At 47.1% G+C, this 13,998-nt stretch overlaps 1 protein-coding gene across 1 annotated transcript in view; it reads right to left on the minus strand.

Moving 5' to 3' along the window:
- The window catches only part of LOC133775914 (glutathione S-transferase omega-2), a 28,039-nt gene that overhangs the window by 3,606 nt on the left and 10,435 nt on the right, over positions 1 to 13,998 (minus strand). Inside the window, exons 4-5 of the mRNA XM_062214473.1 lie at positions 12,900 to 13,122; positions 11,926 to 12,027 (exon numbers count right to left, since the gene is read on the minus strand). Coding sequence (XP_062070457.1) covers positions 11,926 to 12,027; positions 12,900 to 13,122 — 325 coding nt within the window. The remainder of the gene's footprint in view (positions 1 to 11,925; positions 12,028 to 12,899; positions 13,123 to 13,998) is intronic.

Consider the following 13,998-nt stretch of genomic DNA (forward strand, 5'->3'; position numbering starts at 1 on the left):
GCTGCTCTACACAGCAGAGGCGTCCTCAGGAAAGCCCTTGTCACAACAAACCAGATACAGACATTCCCGGAACCCATGCAGGGTCCCCGGGTAAAGTGGGTTAATCACGCTTACTTAATAATGGGTGTGGGCTTTGGACAGATTTCTAAAGCTTTCCATCTACTCAATGTAGCAGTGTGCCTTTAGATAGATAGGTGATAGACAGACTGATAGATGCTATCAGTCTTTATATAAACACCCATAAAGTAATGCAAGCTTTATCGAGGTACTCAGCACAATTATAAAAAAAAATCAAGATGGGCACAGGACAAGAGGCTCCACCAGCCTCCACCAACCCCTCATGCCCCAACACACAGGCACACGGACCCTCACACGTCCTCAGAGCCAGAGGTGACTCAGGGACACCCACATCAAAACAACTTGGGGTTCCTGAAGCAGCCACAGATTCTTGAGCCCCACCCCAGACAGGAATTTCTCCAACAACTTCACACAGGGCAAGTCTCAAAAATCCCTGATATCTTTGCACCAACTTGCACAAAGTGCGAACTCCTTCCCAGACGCCTCCCTGTGACACCGGAGAACACCCCGGCTAGGCCTCCTTAGGGGTGTGGAAGTCTTTAGGGCTCCCTCCTGTGCAAACCCGCACCTCCCACACATGTAAAATTACTTTTCTTCCAGGGGTCCTGAAACAGCAGGACTGAAGGGTCCCTGAGCAAATTGAGTGTGATCTCCTCATTCCATCATTGCCCTGTGCTATCCTCGTCACACAAAGGATTGGAGGTGCAGGGTAAAAGATGTGTGCAATAACATATTACTTAGGAAAAATAATAAAATGCTGGGAAAACAAAAGCTAGAACAGAAAGTCAAAACCAAGAAGGAACATGGCTTTAAGGCATCAGGCCGTGGGTACCGCAGTTCCTTAAATCAAGCTTTGCATTTGACTCTTGAGTTTCCTGGCAGGCCATGTGAAGAGGAAAACACTCCAGGGAGTTGTTCTTGTCTCCCATATGAAAGCACAGGGGACCCTCGCGTTCCACCAGGAGGAACGCAGCCACGAGGAGGGGACTCGCAGGGTCTAGCGTGCCAGAACTAAGACAAAAACACCATTGTCCTCCTTCCCAGACTAGCATCAACCTTCACGTCATTCAACTTCAAATATGTGTTTACGAGAACTCTAATCACAGCACTTTCCTCACATCTCCTGGGAATTCTTTGCCGATTCTGCAAATTCAAGTACCAGCAGAAAGCTTGGAAGCAGTGAGCCAGTGAGCCGTGCAGCCTTCTCTGTACCGAGGACAGGCCCCGCTCAGAGCTGCCTTGTGAGAAGAAATCCCAACACGCACAGCCCTGTCACCTTGAACGAGCCTGCCAAATTCTCTCCTGCTCCATGGGGGAGCAGACCTCTGGCAACTTAAGAGTTCTGTTCTGTTCTCAGTTTAAACCGAGTCCCTTGGACTGACAGCCAGCTTTCCTTGGAAACAAATGTTAGGCTAGAGCCAGGGTAAAATACACAGATAGTCTTCCCTTCCAATGTCTTGTCTTCCCTAAGTGTCTTATCCGAAATAGAATGAGAAGCTGGTGTCTGAACTCAATCCATCAGCAATGGTCATGTTACCATCCCTGCCGTTTGATTTTTTATTTATTTAAGAAACAGAGAGAGCCGGCGCCGCGGCTCACTAGGCTAATCCTCCTCCTTGCGGCGCCGGCACACCGGGTTCTAGTCCCGGTCGGGGCACCGATCCTGTCCCGGTTGCCCCTCTTCCAGGCCAGCTCTCTGCTGTGGCCAGGGAGTGCAGTGGAGGATGGCCCAAGTCCTTGGGCCCTGCACCCCATGGGAGACCAGGAGAAGCACCTGGCTCCTGCCATCGGATCAGCGCGGTGCGCCGGCCGCAGCGCGCTACCGCGGCGGCCATTGGAGGGTGAACCAACGGCAAAGGAAGACCTTTCTCTCTGTCTCTCTGTCACTGTCCACTCTGCCTGTCAAAAAAAAAAAAAAAAAAAAAAGAAACAGAGAGAGCTCCCATCTGTGGGTTCACTCCCAAAATTCCAAGAAGGAAGCCAGGAGTAGGGAACTCAATCCAGGGCTCCAGTGTAAGTGACAACGACATGAGCCATCACCTGCTGCCTCCCAAGATGTGCCCCAGCCGGCAGCTGGAACTGGAAGCAGTGCCAGGACTTGAACCCAGGCACTCTGATAGGGGATGCAAGCAACCCCAGTGGTACTTTAACCCCCACGCCAAACGCCGGTGAGGGCGGAAACACATCTTCAGCTGCCAATCAGGGTCAAAGAGGCCTCTTTAGGGCCCTCAACAGCAGGGCGCCCTCAATGGTAGGCACGGTAGCTTCCAGACATGGAAAATGCCTTTCCCTTTAGAATCCTGGATATTATACCTGAGATGTAAGGGTGTTTGATGTTCTGGAATGTTAGAAAAATCTATCTTAGAATTAGTTTCCTTAGTTCACTGAAAAATAAGACTATGGAACAGCCTCAAGGAGGGCTGGGGTGTGAGTAACGCACACTAGGGGGTGGGACTGCAAGGTGGACCAGGGTGCCTGGTTTCTACCCAAGGCCTCTCAGGCTCACACGGAGAGAGAAAGGTAGTCTTTTGCAGTATGCCCTGCACGCAGGGCTCCCCCTGGTGGCCTGCAGTGGCAAGGCAAAGGGGCCGTGGCTGGCCCAGCACTTCAGAACAAAAGGAAAAAAGAAAGGTGTAAGGTCTTTGTGATAGACGCAAGATCCTAAAGAGAAGCAAATCCTAGACTCCTTGAAACTGGGCAGCCAAAAATGCCCAGGTTAAGGTCTCAATAATTGAGCTTCAGACTGTGAAATGGCCACCTACGTTCAACACCCTCAGTTACACCTTGCCAGGAACCCCCAGCACCAGTGTGGCAGTCCCCAGAGGATGCTGCTGCCCTTCCTACCAGAGGAGGAAGAAAACTTGTTTTTCTCTTGATGGAAATAGTTCAGAAGACGCAGGCGCGGGGCTGGCACTGTGGCATAGCGGGTTAAGCTGCCACCTGCAGTGCCGGTATCCCATATGGCCGCCAGTTCGAGTCTTGGCTGCTGCACTTCCGATCCAGCTCTCTGCTATAGCCTGGGAAAGCAGTGGAAGATGACCCAAGTCCTTGGTCCTTTTCCCCCACATGGGAGACCCGGAAAAAGCTCCTGGCTCCTGGCTTCGGATCGGCACAGCTCCAGCCATTGCAGCCAATTGGGGAGTAAACCAGTGGATGGAAGACCTCTCTCTCTCTCTCTCTCTCTCTCTGCCTCTGCTTCCCTGTAACTGCCATTCAAATAAATTAATAAATAAATCTTTAAAAAAAAAAAAGCAGGCGCACCCTTCATCTCCATCCCCCAAATGGCACACAAAGCCACCGGCCAGTACAACAGTAATACAATGCAAGCTCTTACCCAGAGCAGCAGCAAGGCAATCCTTTGAGTTCATAAAAGTACAGGTTCTCCAGATTTCAGATTTCAGGTCCCTGCTACACTGATACAGCTGCAGCTAAGCTAATGGCATGAAGAACTGACTCCCTGAAAGCCAGGACAACCCCAGGCTGTGTCCCAGGCACCTCCAGGAAGAAGCCTAGAAGCAGGATCTGTAGCTGAACACGCCCCTCTGCTGCCTGGGAGTTGGGAGCTAGCTTCTCTCATGCAGATTCAGAACACAATTTTTCAGCGTTTGGGGATGAAGGTCCACCCAGGAAATTCTAAGCTGGAATCCTTCTAATGGGCTTCTTTCATTCTATAATGAATTTAGCAAGTTCATGAACAGGGAGAGGACTTTGTAAGCATAAAATCAGTGGAGGAGATCACAGTAGGAAAGGCTCATGGCACAGGATTTTAAAATGGTATACTTCTACGTGTTCTTCCCCCCAAAAAAGGAGCTAAATTAAAATTGAAGATCAAAGGAAACAAAATTATGCTTTTAAGAAGTCAACTATCTGGGGTGGGCACAGCAATTATCCCGTACTGAAGTGCCTGGTTGCAGTCCTGGCTCCTCTGCTTCCAGATTCAGCTTCGTGCACTTGTATACCCACGGAGGCAGCAGGTGATGGCTCAAGTACTGCAGGTCCCTGTCATCCACATGAGAGACTGGGCTCCAGCTTTAGCCTGGCCCAGCCTTGACTGTTGCAGCCATTTGGGAAGTAGATCAGTGGATGGAGGCATCCTCCCTTTCTCTTTCTCTCTCCCTTTCAAATAAAACAAAAATAAATAATGAAAAATAATTTAAAAAATAGAAAGGCACATCCTTTATACAAGGGTATGTCAAAAAGTTCAAAAAAATGGTGGAACTAAGAGCTAAGTTTATTTTGGTGGAAAACAAGTTGAAATCATGCATTTTTTCATAATATGCATTTTTCATGAACTTTTGGAAGACCCTTGGATAAGAGGACCTCTTTAAAAAGAACTGTAACAAATTGATAAAGAAAATCAACAAGACTTTGATAGGCAACAGGTAAATTGAGCAATTTTCACAGGACCAAAAGGAGGACAGACACATTAAGCTAACCACCAGAAGGGCTGTTCTCTCTCCCAGACAAATATCTTTACACACAATCTCACAAAGAGGTGGCGCAGAAGACATTGTCAACTGTGGTGGAATGAGAAGGCCATGCCAAGATGGCCGCTGGCAAGCAAGTGTCAGTTACTCAGGAATGGCTTCAAACCCACCTGGCAACAGAGCCTGCCTAGCAACAGGCTGTGATTGGTTAGGGCATAGACTGCCCCTTCACTGGATTGGCTGCCTTGGCTATTTAAGCTGCTGTACCAACTGAAATAAATGAGTCTGCAGGCTGTTCGCCTCTGGCCCACTTTCACCAGATTCCCCGGGGTCTGTGTGGTGATTCCGCGCCTCTTGCCCCCACCATGCTCCTCCTCTCAGAACAAATCCACATCAACAGTCATGCACTGCTGGCGGGGGAAAGCAGTGCAAGTCTTCGGGGAAGTGGCCTAGTAGCACACAGCACAGCCTCTGCTGTCTGCCTGCCCTCAGTCCAGTTGTTCCACTCCCCAGAGTCCAGCCCTGGAACATGCTCTACACAGAGAACACCTGAGACAGAGAATACTCAGGGGATGCAAAATTCTCTGCAGCACCACTGGCAACAGACCACACCCACTCTGCACATGGCATTTTCTGCATTAAAAGTGATGTTTTTTCTATTTTTAAAAATCACACATGTAATAGAGAAATGCATTATTATTAGCCCAAATACAGAAAAGAGCAAAAAAGGCAGAGACCCTCCCTCCGCTGTCACTGCCCTTCTCCACTGTTCTTCCCCACCCCCAAGCCTGGCCACTCTCCTGCTCAGCATGGGCCACTACCAGGAGCCCCGGGTGCGTCTCTCCAGACATTTTCCTGGGCATTCCTTTCCACGTATGTGTATGCACACATGGTTCCCTTTTCCTCTACTAAAATGGGATCACACCGTCTGTATTACTGGTAGTTCACTCAAATATTTCTAGGCAATTTTTTCATGTCAGTTTACATACCCATCTGCCATATTCATTGTTAATGCACCACAGAATTCCACAGGATGAAGGCAATTTATTAACCATTCCCCACCTGATGGATTGTTAGGTTTCTAATTTCTCATCATCACAAATAATGCTGCTCTAATTAACATCCATCTATACGTATATATTTGTAGATTTTATAAAAATATGAGGAAAATCCATACATCTTCTGATAACCTCTTCTCTATAAACAGCACCTTTTCAACTACATAAAAATAAAAAAATGTGTGTCACAGAAAAGGATAGAAAAATCACAAAGTCCCAAAATAATGGTTCTTTCTAGATAGTGGAATTACAAAATTTTTTCTTAGTTTCTATATTTGTCTGCATTTTCCAAATTATCTCTAATGAGCAAGTATTACCTTATAATTGGAGAAGGGTAAAATCAATTTGAAATGGTACCACTGATGATTATTCTGTTTTTCACGTGGTGGGAGTGAAGATAGTGAAAGATTAGTGAAAGAAATACAACACACATCAGTTTATCTAGAAAGCAGCCACTGGAGTTGAACAACCTGAAATGACCAACAAGCAATGGCAATGGAAATCTGCAGCAGCCCTCCCGAGTTTGGGCTACTCAGTTCCCTAGTGTGGAAGAAGGACAGTCACACCGGAAATGGCATGTCAGTACACATGTTAACTGGCTTGCAAGTCCTGGAAAACAACCACATACGTCCAGACAACAACTCATACACATGTTCCCACCAGCATTATTCACCATAGTCAGGAAGCAGCAGCAACAAAAATGCCCATCCACTGATGGACGGATAAACAAAACGCGGTGCATCTATTCAATGGGACATCATTATCAACCATGGGAAGAAATAAAGGGTGGACCTTGGGAACATGGGAAGTGAAAGGAGCTCACGAAAGCCTACACACGTATGATTCCATTCATACGAAATGTGCACACTAAGGAAATGCACGCAGTCAGAAAGTAGAGGGTTGGGAATAAATGGAAAATGGCTTTCTGATACAAATGTTCAGAAATTCACCAGTGGTGATGGCTGCAAAGCTGTGAGTTACTAAAGTTCACTGCGCTGTACACTGGAAAGAGGCGAGCTTTATAGTTCTATGGAATATATCTCAAGAAAGCTGTTATTTCACATAGGTTGTGGCAATGACTTTAGATTGGAGACATGTTGACACAATTGAAAGCAAGTAAGTTTGGCTTGTAAATAGCTTGCTGTAAATAGAAGGCTATAGAAAATTGTTTTCAGTGAAGAATTATCCAGGTACCTATCTTGGTGAACTCATAGGAGAAATGAACAATCTGTGAGTAATTCCATCACTGAAATTAATAAAAATTAAAGAAGAACAACAGAAAAAACTTTTACAATACAATCTAATTGGGCTACCATGACATTTTATGCAAAGAAGAAAGGACAAATTAAAAATTAAGACTACAAGGTAGGGTTCAGCGCTGTGGCATTACAGGTTAAGCCAGCATCCCATATGGGCTCCCGTTTGAGTTCTGGCTGCTCCAGTTCCAATCCAGCTCCCTGCTGTGGCCTGGGAGGGCAGTGGAAGATGGCCCAGGTGCTTGGGCCCCTGCACCTACGTGGGAAACCTGGAAGAAGCTCCTGGCTCCTGGCTTGGGATCGGCCCAGCTCCAGCCATGGTGGCCATTTGGGGAGTAAACCAGCAGATGGAAGACCTTTCTCTCTCTCTGTGCCTCTGCCTCTGCCTCTCTGTTATTCTGCCTTTCAAATAAATAAATAAATCTTTAAAAAACAAACTAAAAAAAAGACTACAAGGAAGGCATTTAGTGGAAGAGATGCTGGGTCAGGGCACCTGCACCACATAGCAGAGTGGATTCAACTCATGGCTCTGCTCCCAATTCCAGCCTCCTGCTAATTGCACCCTGGGAGGCAGTGGTGATGGCTCAAGTAGTTGGATCCTGCCACTCATGTAGGAGACCTGGACTGAGTTCCTGGCTCCTGGCTTCACCCAGGGGCAGCCTGCTCTGGCCCTTGTAGGCATTTGGAAAGTGAACCAAGAGATGGGAACTCTCTCTGTCTCCCTCCATCCCTTTCAAGTAAACAAATAACACAAATTGAAAAAAGTTGCCTAGAAGTGAAATGTAGAACCAAGAGTGCATTTAACTATAGATGCTCCTGAGTGATGCAAATTCAGCCTCAAGCCAACTGCTACACAGAAGGCGTGCAATCACATCCAGCAAGGTGGGATTTGCGCAGGGAAACGCAGAGTAAAGCAGGTCAATGAACTCATGAAGCAAAAGCACAGAGCAGCCTGTGGCCACCAAGAGTGAAGGCTTCAGTCTCTGGGCAGGCCTCATCTCTCAGTGCTGCCTCAGGATTCTTTATGTCATCTCTCCTCGCTCTCCTTTATGCACTCAGTGATGACTGGGACGGGACCAGCATCGCCAGAACACAAAACCAATTCACAAGCACAGGAACACTGAATCAGAGCGAAAATCAAAAAGCACGCAAGAAATCAAACCAAATCTCATTGTTCACTGCACAGAGCCTTCATCTGACCAGTTCCACCATGAAAACATTTTGGATGAAGGCACTGGCAAAAAAAATAAATAAATAAAGAACAACAACAACAAAAAAATCCATGGAAAGATCCTGCCACATTCAGATCCACCAAGAGAAAACACACCTGGCACAAGCGCTATTTTAGAACAGAAAAGTCAATTGCAGCATTAAAAAAAGAACAAAGGTAACGTCTGTGTGCAGTTTAGAGTAATGATTCAGCAACGCATAACAATGTTTGAAGGCAGATTTAAGACGTGGTTAGACTAGGGCAACCCAATGGTTTTAAAACTCATGCCACTGTGCAGGAAAGCAAGCGGGCAGGCTGCTGGTCTGATCATAAAAGCAGCACTAAAATATCTCAGAAATAGTAGAGAGCAAGGTGGTTACACCATAAGCACAATAAATCTGCAGTTTTGATGAAACTGGAAATTCTAGAGAAAAGAAATTTCAAAGTCAAATAGGGCATTTATTTAAAAAAAAAAAAAATAAGGGAGACAGTTAAAGTTTAAGGCTCCAAAAGGTAAACTAATCTTTTTGAGTGGCATTAACCATGGCAGATACCACACTGAAATCTTGACATATCACTCAGAGAGACCATGTGTACTTAATGCAGTCTTAGTTCACACAAAATTCTTATTATACAAAACCATGCAAAAGAGTTGCATATGTCAGGCGGTCATTGCTATTAGAATTATTCTGCCAAGTTTTAATTTTGATAGAATCTCCTCGAGTCAGTATATTCATATTAAGAAAAATAAATCCAAAAAAAGAGAGAAATAAATCAAATAATTCAGTCCACTGGTCATGGGTTGCAGACTCTGACACTGCCTACATTTGCAGTCAGAATCACTGCTAACATTCTGGGAGACAATAACCAGGCTCACACCGTTGTGACAATGCTGAACACTCAGAGGTCCTGAACTAGCCTGGGGGAAAGCCTCCTCCACCTGGGCTGGGAAGCGGCACCTGTCCCCGGAGCTCTGTACTGAAGCTCCATACTGTACTCCAGCTGGCCAACCGCCTGCCTCTCTTCCCAGCTTGGAGCTTCGGTGGACCACACTGCTGGCTTCAAAGTTGGCTTTGGTGGGAGTACTGCGACCCATGAAATCAGCAAATGCTACTAATCACAACTTTTCCTTTTTCAGAGAGAGTTGGTTGCTTAACATTTATAATTGCACCACTGATTGTATCCCTGATCCCTGTGGGTAGAGCTCTTGGCCATTCTCTAGGTCTATTGTAAGCCATGTATTCCTCTCCTAGGCTCTGGCTCCACGTGATGACCCATCAGCACCTCAAAGTCAACAGCAGGGATCAGCCCCTGAACTCCTGCTCAGTGCAAAGTATCACAGTTATGGGCCACAGACCCAGCACCCACCACCTCCCAGCACTCCTACCTCTCCACCAGCCCCCAGTTCATCTTAGTTCCTGACAATCTCCCCCAACCAAATGCCCTCTGCAGCCCTCCTTTGGGTGATTCTTGGTGTCCCTCCCATCCCTCTGCCGGCCTCTTCCCGCGCCGCACTGTTACTGGGCTGAACAGGTGATAAGGCTGGGTGCAAACCACTCTCCTACCTGCTGGCTTTGGTCACACCCCATCAACTTTGGCAGAGAATGTAAACTTCTCAGCACACTGGACGAAGCACGTAGTGTCCAATTCTGGTCCACCCTGGCCTCTAACTCATCCTCAGAGAGGCAGTACAGGCATCATCCACCCCCAACCTCCACGAGCCCCTGTTGTGCATGTCTCCAGCCTGGCACTCAACACACCGAGGTTTATATTTCACTTAGTTATAAATATTTCAGAGACAGAAACACAGAGAGATCTTCCATCTGCTGGTTTATCCCCAAATGCCTGGAACAGCCAGGGTTGGGCCAGGCTGTAACCAGGAGCCAGAAACTTACTCCAGGTCTCCCACACTGGTGGCAGGGACCCACATACTCAAGCCATTACTTGCTTGCCTCCTAGGGTGCAAACTGAAAAGGAGCCTAGGCTCAGAAACAGAGCAAGGACTCAAACCCAGCCTCTCCAACATGGCTTCTCAAGCAGGGTCTGCAAAGCTGCAGAGAGATCTTCCCTCATGGGGTTTAAGTGGCTTTATCAGTCCATCTCCTCCTCTAGGCTTGGAGCCCCTGAAGTTCTTTGATTTCTGTCGTCTTGATACCTAGAGTACAGAGCCTGCCTGGAGAGGACACTCGGATGTGCAAAGTAGCACCAGTTCCATTTCCCTGGAAAGGTTGCTGCGAGGATTAAGTGAGATGGTGCAGGCCAGGTAGCCGCAGTGCAAGGCATGGCACCGAGTACCAGTCCACTGGCCCTAACTGACCCAGAACTGTGCCTCCTCTGTACTAGTCTATGCTTCCTTAGCAATCTGCCCATCACCCAGATGCAGGGTAGGAGGGGGACTGATCCAAATGTGTTGCCAATTATCCTTGAATTCAAAGAATTGCTAATTTCCCAGCTCCCTGCCCTTGCCGGGAATTTTTCATCTGTGAGAAAGCAGCCTGTTCAGTTGCTTAAGGACATTAAAAAAAAAAAAAAAAGACTTTAAAAATTCCTTATTCATAAGAGTTTCCAAACTTCTTTTTAAAAGCAACAGTCCCCTTCGCTCCCCAAAGGCTCTTTTATTAGCTGTTTTGTTAAACATGTCAGTTAAAGGCAGTACTGGTCTGGAGGAAGTGGATCCGTCCCCATCTACCAGGCCACCCGTTGCCCAAGGGTTTAGAATCCAGGAAGCCAAGCCTAAGATCCAAGACTCCTTCCTGCACATCACACTGCCTTCCCAGTGCCTTCTCACGGTCACAGCCGCGGGACAAAACATTCCGTACACTTGACCATTCATCATCTGTAAATACCGCAACTGTTCAAATCTAAGACAGCAACTGAAGTGTAAATAAGTCCAATCTGCTTCCACTTGATAAAGGTCAAATGGAACACTATTAATAACCAGCCTCCCTTTAAGAAGTTAAAAATAGCATTCTCTGGCTGCCAACAGAGGGACAACCCACCCATAAAGGGAATTCATCAATTTCTGAGACAAAGATAAAGGAAGTTCGGGCACTACCTCCCATATTATTCTAGAAGTAAGGAATAAGAAGCTCCAGTGCTGGCAGCCCAATGAGAGACTGCTCCTTGTCCACCTCCTAAATTTGCTTCCTCAATTACAGGATCCTGATTTTATCTGGACTAAATTTCTCTGCCTCCCCTGATACAGCTACAACCCTGCACATTAAGTTCTGGCCAATGAGATATCAGTAGTCATGCATTAGGGTTTTGGAAAAGCCCTTTTTTGGGAAGCATCCCATTTGCCATCTGCTTGCTTTCTCTTCTCCTATCCAGAGCCTGGAACCTGAGTGTAACGGCTGCAGTTCTGGCAGCTATCTTGTCATTTTGGGGACGAAAGCATTACATTACTGAGGACAGGGCTGGGAAAGAGAATGAGCCCCAGTCCCTGTTAGGGTCACAAAGAAGCCATCAAGACAGGCCTGAATTGCCTACCCTTGGCATTTTAGCATGAGAGAACAAGCCCTTATCAGATGCATTTACAGCAGTTAGGTTCCTTTTACTAGCAGCCGAACACAACCCCAACCAGTACAGATCATGCTTCAAGGGAGGAAGCTACAGAAGCCATGCAGAGACACTCAGGGGACTGAGTGACCAGGAGACAGCAAGCCATTCAGGGCATCTCCTCCCCAGCTCCCCAGCAGGTTTTTGAGGAGAGCTCCAGGGCAGGTCGTAGAGGGCATGCATCCACAAGCTAAAATCCAACGCCTCGAAGCTGGACTTAGCAAAGCCTGGTGGAAAGAATAAGCCCTTGAGAGCAGGTGTCAGAGGGACCAGATTAGGTGGCCCTGCATGGCTTCCTTCACTGCGCCTGACCAGAAGGGAGGGGCCCCTGTGTGTACCTCTTCCAAGTTGCAGAATTCCTGACGCAGGGCTGTCTTCAGATCGCTGCATTCCCTCCCACATCTCAAGGCCACCAGACACTCCTTAGTTAGATGTGGGACCTAATCAGAGGACACAGGGTCTTAGTGGAGAACACCACGTTTCTGCTCTGCCTAGAAATGCAGCAAAGCTCTTCAATGCCAATGAAACAGAACCAAACCCACAAACAGAGCAGTCCCTGCTCCCTGCAAAGGCTGCCCCGGTCATCTCTGTGCTTCCAAAATCCCTTTCTCACAGCACCCTGGAGAACAGGGTGCTCTCAGAGGGCTTCTCCCGTGCTCCTTCCTTGATCAGCTGTTGTGCATTCTTGGGGGGGTGGGAGGTACTTAAGCTCTCTAAGCCTCAGTGTTCTCATCTGAAAAATGGATACAGTCACAATGCCCAGCCGGAAGGGGAGAGGCAGGATTCAGTTAGTTAACCTCTGTAGAGCGCCTAGGACAGGGCTTGGCAACTCCTAAGCTGCTTAATAGATGCCAGCCATTAATCTCATTGAGTTCTTTTTCTTTCTTTTCAACGGGAACTACGTTAGCATTTCTCCATCTCTTTTTCTCCCATTACCAACAGCTGCCTCCTTTCCTGTATCACTCACATTTCCTGGCGCTCTGGCCCCACACCATGGGCAGTCCCCTTTTCTGCATAATCTTCTCACTCCAACATATTTCGCCTGAAGCATGGGAGCGCCAGGCTGCAGTTCTTTCAATCCTCCTACTGCAAGTCACCTGATCATTACCGCCCCCCCTCCCCCCAGCATGCTAGTTGAATTAAATGCAGTTAATTAAATCTTGCAGTTTTACTATCGGAGGGCATACTCTAATTGCACCCAACTTGTTCTCCTGAGACTCACGTGATAATACAACGAAATAATGTCAGTGAAAGTTGGGGAAGATATACAACGCAAAACCGAGCAGGATTGGCCTTTTACCATTCACTGTACCTTACAGAACAGCTCCAGCAACATCTTTTGTCGAGCTCGTTCGTAAGGGTCGTACGGAAACAGCTTCCTTCCCGGATACGCGTCGTCCAGGTACTCACAGGCGATGACAGATTCATAGATCAGTTGACACTGGCTGTTCTCCAAGACTGGAATTTGGCCGTAAGGATGCTTTGTGTAGTACCATTCAGGCTTGTTTTTCAGGTTAATGTTGATAACTTCGTGTCTTGAAAAGCCAAGGGGAAACAAGAAAACAAAAATGAGGCACGTATGTGGGCAGATGCAGAAGGGATCAATTTATAAAATTAAAATTTGCAATTACAGTAGGCTCTTTTGTTTGTTTTGAAACCATGCAACCTCCTTGTGTTTGTTGTTGCACTGACAGGAGTTAGTGGTTTTCCATCCCTTATCTTGTTCGCCCCTCAGGATTCCCCACAAGGCAGGTGTACTTTATAGGAAATAAGGCCAAGAAGTGGTTGAATCTTAGCCCCAGACCTCCTGCTAAGTAGCAGACAGGATCAGAGCCTGGCAGACTGACCAGAGCTGGCTCTTAACAATTCCAATAGAGAGTTTAATATAGTTTAAAGCTTAGAAATCCAAATCTGATATGCGCAGGTCACAACAGAATTTGGTAAAAGCTAACAGGGAAGAGCATGAGTTCTGGCACTAAAGTGGACAGTGTAGCTGGTGACCTTAGCAAGCCCCTCCCCACTCTGCGCTCAGTATTCTTATTATTGAATGGGGATCACAGTTGTACTCATCTCTTGGCATCATTGTGGTGATCAAATTAGTGAATCTATGTAAGACATTTAGAACAGTACCTAATGCACAGCACATAGTAACTTTGCAATTCTTATTCATTATTAGAGGTTGAAGCCATAAAGTTACCAGGCACACACACGTATGTTTTAAGAGATTAATGGAGGAGCCGGCACTGTGGCACAGTAGGTGAATCCATATGGGCATCGGTTCTAGTCCCAGCTGCTCCTCTTCCGATCCACTTCTCGGCTATGCCCTGGGAAAGCAGTCTAAGATGGCCTAACCACTTGGGCCCCTGCACCTGCATGGGAGACCTGGAAGAAGCTCCTGGCTCCTGGCTTCG

The sequence above is a fragment of the Lepus europaeus genome, chromosome 17 (genome assembly GCF_033115175.1).
Source record: "Lepus europaeus isolate LE1 chromosome 17, mLepTim1.pri, whole genome shotgun sequence".
Taxonomy (NCBI): Eukaryota; Metazoa; Chordata; class Mammalia; order Lagomorpha; family Leporidae; genus Lepus; species Lepus europaeus.